At 52.6% G+C, this 9927-nt stretch overlaps 1 protein-coding gene across 1 annotated transcript in view; it reads left to right on the top strand.

Moving 5' to 3' along the window:
- The first annotated feature begins 441 nt into the window (after positions 1 to 441).
- LOC107110881 (immunoglobulin superfamily DCC subclass member 3) overlaps positions 442 to 9927 on the top strand; it is a 33676-nt gene continuing 24190 nt past the window's right edge. Inside the window, exons 1-4 of the mRNA XM_015411721.1 lie at positions 442 to 868; positions 3127 to 3271; positions 8182 to 8312; positions 9234 to 9245. Of these exons, the coding sequence (XP_015267207.1) occupies positions 442 to 868; positions 3127 to 3271; positions 8182 to 8312; positions 9234 to 9245 (715 nt within the window). The remainder of the gene's footprint in view (positions 869 to 3126; positions 3272 to 8181; positions 8313 to 9233; positions 9246 to 9927) is intronic.

The following is a 9927-nucleotide window of genomic DNA, read 5'->3' as shown; positions in this document are numbered from 1 at the left end:
GCTTTATTGAAGTAGCGAACAAACACTCAAACGCATTCATAACCAGAACAGATTAACATTGGGAGCTGGGCTCCTTTTAAACATTGCCGGGCTAACATAGCCACACCTATTTACATTTAATAACCAATACGATTGTCTGGATAAAGACCAATGAAAGTTCTTCCAGCTTGGAGAACTTACCTCACTGTGATTGGTCGCTGTTTGGAAGCGGCCAATAGGGTGTTAGCACAGACGGAGCCTTAGCTGGCTCGAAACTTAACATGGGGAGTGAATTAGACGAACACATAGAACAAAGTTTGAGTCCAGTGGCACCTTTAAGACCAACAAAGTTTTCTTCTGGATAAGAATGCATGCATGCGAAAGCTTATACCCAGAAGAAAACTTTGCTGGTCTTCAAGGTGCCACTGGAACACAGACTTTGTTCTTCTGCTTTAGACCAACATGGCTACCCCACCTGAATCTAGTCTCATACATGCTATCCTAGCAGGTCCTGATTCTCAAACCCTGGAGTTGAAAGCTCTCCTTTCCACAGGTCTGGCCCGCCCATCGGAGCTGGCATTCGTCTTGGAGCCCAGCGATGTGATCGCCGTCCGGGATCGCCCACTGCTGCTGCACTGCCAGGTGGAAGGCGAAGCGCCCATCGCCATCACTTGGTATCGGAACGGGGCAGCCCTCTCCAATGACAGCCACACGGCCATCTTGGCCAATGGTTCCCTGCGCCTGGAAAGCGTCCACCGGCGGTCACGCGGAGGAGGAGGAGCTGACACGACCACCAACGGCAGCGATTCGAGCACCGGAGAGTACAGTTGCACCGCCCAGAATCGTTACGGCCTGCTGGTCAGCCGCAAAGCCCGCGTGCAGATTGCCAGTGAGTGGGAGAGTGAGATGGGCATGGGGTCAGAGGTCAGGATACCGGCATGTTAGGGTTCCCAGCCTCCAGGTGGGGCCTGGAGATCTCCTGCTTTTACCACTGATCTCCAGCTGACAGAGATCAGCTCCCCTGGAGGGAAATCGCTGCTCTGAAGGGTGGACTCTGTGGCATCGTACCATGGTGAGGCCCCTCCCCTCCCCTCCCCAAACCCCGCCCTCTCCTGGCTCCACCCCCCAAAGTCTCCAGCATTTTTCAACCCAGACCTGGCCATCCTGCAGCATGCTGAGTGGCCAACGTCCACTCTATGGCTCAGAACACATCACGTCACTTCCGAAAAAAATGGGGAGAAATGCCTTTTTTATTGAACCGTTCCTGGCGGTGTAGGAGTCTGTGGGCTTCTGGACGTCAAAGAATTCTTCATCAGCAAGAGCTGGTCGGCCTGATGGAGTGTTCTGTGGGACCCAAAGGCGTACACGCTCATATACCTACTTGCACAAGGGAAACAGTGTGTATAATTGTACGCAGGGCTTTTTTTTTTGTAGAAAAGCCCAGCAGGAACTCATTAGCATAATAGGCCATACCCAACAGCAGGAACTCATTAGCATATTAGGCCACACCCCTGACAGCTCAGCTCATTCGCATATTAGGCCACACCCCCATGTTACCAGAAGTGTGGTCATCCAGCCACACCCACCTTTTGCTTCTTATTCTCTTTACCTTGTTTGTTGTCAGAACCCAGGGCTTTTTGCATGTTAGGCCACACACCTCTAATTGTAGCCAGTCTGAATGAGTTTCTGCTGTTGGGTGTGGCCTATTATGCTAATGAGTTCCTGCTGGGCGTGGCCAACTTGGGAGCCAGCCGGAACTCCGTTCCTGTGTGTTCCTGCCCAAAAATAGTCCTGATTGTACATTCTGTTGGTCGTCTACCCAACATGTGGACAACTGAGTGCAGTGGGGGAACTTTGGGTGATGTTGTTGGGAGGAAAAGCTTTTGGGGAAGCACTGGCTCCACCCTTTTTCCGGTAGAAAGGCCACACCCCCTTGAGCAAAGACTCCAGTCCCGAATTCCCAGAATTTATGTAGAACAGTGTCTCCAACTTGGTGCCCACGGGCACCAAGCGTTTTAAGAAAGCAAGGGGCCTGGTAGGGCTTTTTGCCCAGCAAGGCTTCTGATTGGCCATCGGTGACCTGATTGGCGGAGCAGATTCAAAGAAGCATTGTTTTTGGCAGCAGTTGCCACGGCAACACACAGAGTTTCCCTGCATCACTGAACATAAGCCCTGTGTACGCAAGAAAAGGCTTTTAAACGATAGGTTCATTTTAAAAGGCATCATGTTCAGCACAGCTTTTGCCTGAATGGTAGAAATGCATAACCCCATTTCCTGATATTTGTGGTTGGCTCCTCCTCCTGTGGCAGTAGGGTTGCCAGGTCTGGGTTGGGAAATACCTGGAGACTTTGGAGGTGGAGCCAGGAGTGGGCGGGGCATGGGACGGGCCTCAGCAGGGTGCAGTGCCACAGAGTCCACCCTCCAAAGCAGCCATTTTCTCCAGGGGAGCTGATCACTGTCAGCTGGAGATAAGTTGCAAAAGCGGGAGATCTCCAAGCCCCATCTGGAGGCTGGCAACCTTATGTTGTCAGCCATTTTGTGGTTCCACCCACCACTCTGTGCCAAAATTCCAAAGTTGCCTGCAGGGCCCCCTGATATAGAAAGAGGCAAGTGTTTATTAGTTGTAGATTTTACAGGCTGTATGGCCGTGGTCTGGGCATTGTAGGACCTGATGTTTCGCCAGCAGCTGTGACTGGCATCCTCAGAAGTATAGCACAGAAAGATGGAGTACTCTCTGTGTCAAGGCAGGTGTTTGATTGCATCCCAGAAGATGCTGAAGGAGATTAAAAATGTTGACAAGAAATGGCCTTTCAACCTCTCCCAAACTCTTGGCGTATCTCTGCCCGTAGCCCTCACTCCCCCATCTCTACCAACCTGACTTGCCTAGAGGTTGCCCACTCTCTTCAAAAATTCTCTCTGTTCCCCTTTCTTGCCTCGTATTCCAGGGAACTCTCCCACACACCTGCCTCTATGCTCGCCAGTCTAAACTTAGATTGTAAACAGCTTGGGGCAGGGACCCTTTCTTGCTTAAACTGTTCTGTCCAGTCTCACGTGCTCTGATTGATAAACCATGGCAGTGACGGTTCACATGGTCTCGTGGATGGAAAGTGAGGTTTTGACAGTAGCTGTGTCTGCCCCCTCTTGCAGCCTTGTCCAAATTCCACATGCACCCAGAATCTATGTCAGTCGAGGAGGGCGGTGTGGCCCGATTCCAGTGCTTCATCCAGGGGGTTCCTGAAGCTACCATCACCTGGGAGCGCAACCGGACTGCCCTGCAAACGGATGACTATCGGTGAGTGTCAGAGAGGGTGATTCTGTGGGGTGGGGCAAGAGGGGAATTGGGAAATGGTTATGGGTGGAGAGAGAACATAAGAAGAGCCCTGCTGGGTCAGGCTAATAGTCCATCTAGTCCAGCATCCTGCCTCACACAGTGGCCTCAACCAGTTCCTCTGGAGAGCCAACAACAGGGCAGAGAGGCCGAGGCCTTCCCCTCATAAGAACATCAGAAGAGCCCTGCTGGGTCAGACCAGTGAGGGTCCATCTAGTCCAACCTCCTGCCTCACACAGGGGCCAGCCAGTTCCTCAGGAGGGCCAACAAACATGGCAGAGAGGCCGAGGCCTTCCCCTCATAAGGACATCAGAAGAGCCCTGCTGGATCAGACCAGTGAGGGTCCATCTGGTCCAGCATCCTGTCTCATACAGTGGCTTCAACCAGTTCCTCTGGAGGGCCAGCAACAGGGCAGAGAGGCCTTCCCCTCATAAGGACATCAGAAGAGCCCTGCTGGGATCAGACCAGTGAGGGTCCATCTAGGCCAGCATCCTGTTCCTGTCTCACACAGTGGCCCCAACCACTTTTCTGTCTGATACATGGTTGTCCCACCCCACACTTATTTTGTCCTCACAACAGTCTTGTGAGGTAGATTAAGCCAACTGGCCCAGGCTTCATTGTCGACTGGGGATTTGGGGTCCCAGTCTAAGCCTTTAACCATGGGGCCACACACATTGAAACCACCTGGCTTCCTCTCTGTCTCTCTCCGTTTCTGATCTGAACCGCAAACAGATGTTTTTGGCAGATGCCTGGCCTTTCCCCACAGCTGAGGAGGGACACCTTCTCCAAGCTTTGTTGGGCTCCTGAGCAAAAGAGCTCTCAAGATACCATTAGCCAGGGCTCTTTTTGTAGAAAAAGCCCAGCAGGAACTTATTAGCATAATAGGCCACACCCAACAGCAGGAACACATTAGCATATTGGGCCACACCCCTGACAGCACAGCTCCTTAGCACATTAGGACGCACCCCCATACATGCATACATACATACATACATTTTTGATTTATATACCGCCCATGACCCCCAATGGGTCTCAGAGCGGTTTACACTGAACTACTTCTGTAGTTTTTGTTACCATGTCACCAGAAGTGTGGTCATCCAGCCACACCCACCTTTTGCTTCTTATTCTGTTGACCTTGTGTGTTGTCAAAACCCAGGGCCTTTTTTGTAGCAGGAACTCCTTTGCATGTTAGGCCACACACCCCTAATGTAGCCAATCCTAGTGAGTTTCTGCTGTTGGGTGTGGCCTATAATGCTAATGAGTTCCTGCTGGGCGTGGCCAACCTGGGAGCCAGCCGGAACTCTGGACTCTGGGCTCTGGACTCTGGACTCTAGGGCAAGTGATGCTCTGTCATCTTGGTGCTTGGGGGGGGTCAACAGTGGGATGGCTTCTAATGTCCTGGCCCCACTGCTGGACCTCCTGATGGCACTGGTATTTCTGGCCACTGTGTGATACAGAGGGTTGGACTGGATGGGCCTTTGGCCTGATCCAACATTGGCATCTCTTATGTTCTTATGTTCTTATGTTAACTCCATTCCTGTGCGTTCCTCCCCAAAAATAGCCCTGCCATTAGCTATGGTTGCCAACTCTGGGTTGGGAAGTACCCGGAGATTTGGGGGGGTGGATCCTGGGGAGGGTGGGGATTGGGATAGGGTCCAGGGGTCTTGTTGTAGAAAAAGAGCTGCCGGAGCTCATTAGCATAACTCATTAGCATAACTTATTTGCATATGCCACGCCCCCTGACATCACCGGAAGTGACAGAAGGCCACACCCCCTGACATCACCGGAAGTGTGTCAGAAGGCCCGGCTACTTACCCTCCTGCTTCATCCTCATTCCCAAACGGAATGAGGATCGAAGCAGAGGGCGGGGTAAAGAAGGGGGCGGGGCTTCACCACGTGACAGCCCCGCCCCCTAGAGGTTCTCTTCCGGAGCTCCGTACCTGAGAGCTCCCCCCCGACTAGAGCCCTGATAGGGTCTATTATCGAGAGCCAGTTTGGTGTAGTAGTTAAGTGCGCGGACTCTAATCTGGGAGAACCAGGTTTGATTCCCCACTCCTCCACGTGCAGCTGCTGGATGACCTTGGGCAGTGTTGTGTAATGGTTAGCGCACTGGACTGGGGCGTGGGGCGTGGATCCGTATGGCCCATGGGCCACATCTAGGGTCGCCAGTCTCCCAGTAGGGAGGCAGGAGTTCTCCCAGAATTATACCTGATCTCCAGACGGTCGCGATCAGTTCCTTTGGAGAACATGGCCGTTTCGTGGGGGGGGGGCTCTGTGGCAACGCTCTACCCTTGAGCTCCCTCCCCAAGCTCCGCCCTCCCCGGGCCCCGCCCACCCCAACTCTCCAGAAATGTCCCAAGCTGGAGATGGATTCAAACTATGTGGCCCGTGCCAACTCCCAGCTGGGAATTCGGGTGTTCTGACCTTCCCCAAGAAACTTCACGACAGGTTCCAGCAGGGATACAGCTGGCAGCAGCATCCCCAGGGAAGAAGTGATCAGGGCACCGGGGAACCAGCAGGGGAATTTCCCCCCAGGTGCCCGCAAACACAAGAAATTTCTCCGTCAGATCCCTGGGGCTTGCGAGGAATGCAGCAGAGAACATAAGAACATAAGAGACGCCAATGTTGGATCAGGCCAAAGGCCCATCCAGTCCAACACTCTGTAACACACAGTGGCCAGAAATACCAGGTGCCATCAGGAGGTCCACCAGTGGGGCCAGGACACCAGAAGCCCTCCCACTGTTGACCCCCCCCCCCAAGCACGAAGATGACAGCGCATCATTTGCCCCAGAGTCCCTATCTATACCTTGTGGCTAATAGCCACTGATGGACCTCTGCTCCATATGCTTATCTAATTCCCTTTTGAAGGCGTCCATGCTTGTAGCCGCCGCCACCTCCTGTGGCAGTGAATTCCAAGTGTTAATCACTCTTTGGGTGAAGAAGGACTTCCTTCTATCCATTCTAACCCGACCGCTCAGCAATTTCATGGAGTGCCCACGAGTTCTTGTATTGTGAGAAAGGGAGAAAAGTACCTCTTTCTCTACCTGCTCTTTTCCCATGCATAATCTTATAAACCTCAATCATGTCACCCCTCAGTCGTCGTTTCTCCAAGCTAAAGGCCCCAAGTGCCTTAACCTTTCCTCATAGGGAAAGTGTTCCAACCCATAGAGATTTCCCTGAGAACATCTGAGCAGCAGCGTCTGACCCCGGACCCCAAACGGGTGGGGCCACAACGGAGCCTGGCGGCCCCCTTTGCTCCAGCCCAGATACTTTGTGGGACCACCTAAGTGAGCTGTGGATCTCTGGATGAGGATCTGGAAGACCCAGGTTCAAGTTCCCACCCTGCTTTGCCCTGACCTAGATAACCCGGGCAAGCCCGATCTCGTGAGATCTCAGAAGCTAAGCAGGGTCGACTCTGGCAAGTCCTTGGACGGGAGACCTCCTTGGAATACCAGCAGTCGGGAGGCGGGGGCAGGCTTTGTTCAGCCACCTCTCTGAATATCCTCCAGGCCCCCCAGTAGGGGGTCAATCGCCAGAGGTTGCCATGACTTCCAGGTGCACACGCGCACACACACACACATAGACATATTTTTTAAAAGTTCCCACGCTGCCTTGATGCTCTTCATGGTCTGCAGACTTCAAGCGGTCTTGACAGTTTTTAGGAGAATCCACCCCAATAGCCAACACAGCAGTCAGGTGGGTTGGTGTGTCTAACAAACTGAGGACCAGATGGGAAGATTCCATGAGCTGGATGTTACCCCCCAAACCTGCTCCCCCTCCTCCCATATTACAGGCTCCAAGCAGGATGTCTAAAATAAAATCATAGAATCATAGAATGTTAGAGTTGGGAGGGACCTTGTAGGTCATCTAGTCCAACCCCCTGCACTCTGCAGGAGCAGAGCCAAAAGATAGCCCTACATACCTACATACCTACAACATATCTGAAAGATGGTCGTCCAGCCTCCGCTTGAAAACGTCCAGCGAAGGAGCACCCACCACCTCCCGAGGCAGTCTGTTCCGCTGCTCAACCACTCTGACAGTTAGGAAGTTTCTCCTGATATTTAGCCGGTAACGACTCCCTTGTCATTTCCACCCATTAGACCTAGTCTTGCAATCCGGAGCAAGAGAGAATAGATCTGCTCCATCTTCTACATGACAGCCCTTCAGATACTTGAAGACTGCAATCGTGTCCCCTCTAAGCCTTCTCTTTCCCAGGCTAAACAGACCCAACTCTTTCAGCCTTCCCTCGTAAGACTTGGATTCCAGCCCTCTCAACATCCTGGTTGCCCTCTTCTGGACACGCTCGAGCTTGTCAACATCCTTCCTAAAATCTGGACAGGAGACCAAAAGGAGCACCACCGGAACTCAGGACCTTGGTGCCTGCTGGGCAAATCCACTACTGTTCATCTCCAGCACCCAACAGGGAATCACACTAGCTGGGGAAAGGAATGACTTCTGCTCCTTGTCCCTCCCCTGTGAAAAGGAGTCTAGTGGCATTGAGGGGAAGTGCTGGCAGCTACAAGCATAGACAGCTTTGAGAGGGGACTGGATAAACATCTGGAGCAGAGGTCTATCAGTGGCTGTTAGCCACACGGTACAGAGGGAGCACTCTGTCTGGGGCAGTGATGCTCTGTATTCTCGGTGCTGGGGGGGGGGCAACAGTGGGAGGGCTTCTGGAGTTCTGGCCCCGCTGGTGGATTTGGCCACAGGTTCAAGGCACCTGGGATTTGGCCACTGTGTGACACAGAGTGTTGGACTGGATGGGCTGTTGGCCTGATCCAACGTGGCGTCTCTTATGTTCTTATGTTAACATTCCCACGTGCTCCTGTTCCCAGGGGTTGTGTGAATGCCACTTAATCCTCTTTTCCCACCAGGTTCACCTTGCTCCCCACCGGCATCCTGCAGATCACGGGCGTGAGACGTTCCGACGTGGGCACCTATCGCTGTGTGGCCAGCAACATCGCCAACACCCGCTATAGCCAAGAAGCTGCCCTCAGCATCAGCGGTGAGCATCTCCCCCTCTCCCCAAATTATGGGAGAGCACCAGGCCAGAATTGGGCGGGGGTCTGCAAAGGAGTGTATGCGTGCATGTCGAGTGAGCTAAAAGCTGGGGACACGGAGGAGGGGATAGTTTCTCTTCGTACTTGTTCTTATGTTATTTGTAGTCCGTCTTTCTCGCTTGGACTCGAGGCAGATTACGCAGAGCGAGTCAACACAATTGACAAGATGCGACATGCAATAAACAACAGAATAGGGTGTAGGTTGTAAAACCAACCAGCAAGTCTAAAAACAGAACTGCAGCAATGCATAAGTACTAACACGACCCATTAAATGATGCAAAAACTGAATAAGAACATAAGAGAAGCCATGTTGGATCAGGCCAGTGGCCCATCCGATCCGACACTCTGTGTCACCCAGTGGCCAAAACCCAGGTGCCGTCAGGAGGTCCACCAGCGGGGCCAGACCTCCAGAAACCCTTCCACTGTTGCCCCACCAAGCACCTAACATAACAGAACATAAGAGAAGCCATGTTGGATCAGGCCAACGGCCCATCCAGTCCAACACTCTGTGTCACACAGTGGCCAGAAATACCAGGTGCCATCAGGAGGTACAGCAGTGGGGCCAGGACTCTAGAAGGCCTCCCATTGTTGCCCCCCAAGCACCAAGAATACACAGCATCACTGCCGCAGAGAAGGATCCTCGTTTCAGCAAGCTATACAAGTAGAGTAGACCGCAGTCCCTAATCATTTTCCCAAGTAACTTTGTGACTTCAGAGAAGGACAGGGCTTAGAGCGTGTCTAATAGACTAATGGGGAGAACGGGAGGGCTGGAGGTACAGGCTTGATAGGGTTGCCAACTCCAGGATAGGAAATTCCCAGAGATTTAGGGTGTAGAGCCTGGGGAGGGCAGGGTTTGGGGAGGGGAGGGACCTCAGCAGGTTATAGGGTTGTAGAGCCCCTGCTCTGAAGCTGCCATTTTCTCCAGGGGACGTGGCCTCTGTTGCCTGGAGATCAGTTGTCATTCCAGGAGATTTCCAGGCTCTGCCTGGAGGTTGGCCACCCTAAGTCTTGGGAACTAGGTATGCCAGCTCTGGTTTGGGAACTGCCTGGAGATTTTGGGGGTGGAGCCTGAGGAAGGCGGGGTTTGGGGAGGGGAGGGGCTTCAACGAGGTACAAGGCCAAAGAGTCCACCTTCCAGAGCAGCCATTTTTCTCCAGTTGAGCTGATCTCTGTCGCCTGGAGATCAGTTGTGATTTCAGGAGATCTCCAGCCACCACCTGGAGGCTGTGCAAAACACAAGAGACCGCTGGCTGGAATCACTTAAAGTGAACAATATATATATAATTATATAATAATACTTAATGCCGAGTTCACTATCAGTATAAGAAGAAGAAGAGAAGAGATTGGATTTATATCCCGCCCTTCACTACCCGGAGGAGTCTCAGAACGGCTTACAAACTCCTTTCCCTTCCCCTCCCCACAACAGACACCCTGGGAGGCAGGTGGGGCTGAGAGAGCTCTGGCAGAAACTGCAGAAGAAGAAGAAGAAGAAGAAGAAGAAGAAGAAGAAGAAGAAGAAGAAGAAGAAGAAGAAGAAGAAGAAGAAGAAGAAGAGGAGGA

The sequence above is a fragment of the Gekko japonicus genome, unplaced genomic scaffold (genome assembly GCF_001447785.1).
Source record: "Gekko japonicus isolate JY-2015 unplaced genomic scaffold, Gekko_japonicus_V1.1 scaffold175, whole genome shotgun sequence".
Classification (NCBI taxonomy): Eukaryota; Metazoa; Chordata; class Lepidosauria; order Squamata; family Gekkonidae; genus Gekko; species Gekko japonicus.
The sequence above is the reverse complement of the archived record's forward strand: the minus strand, read 5'-3'. Positions and strand labels throughout refer to the sequence as shown.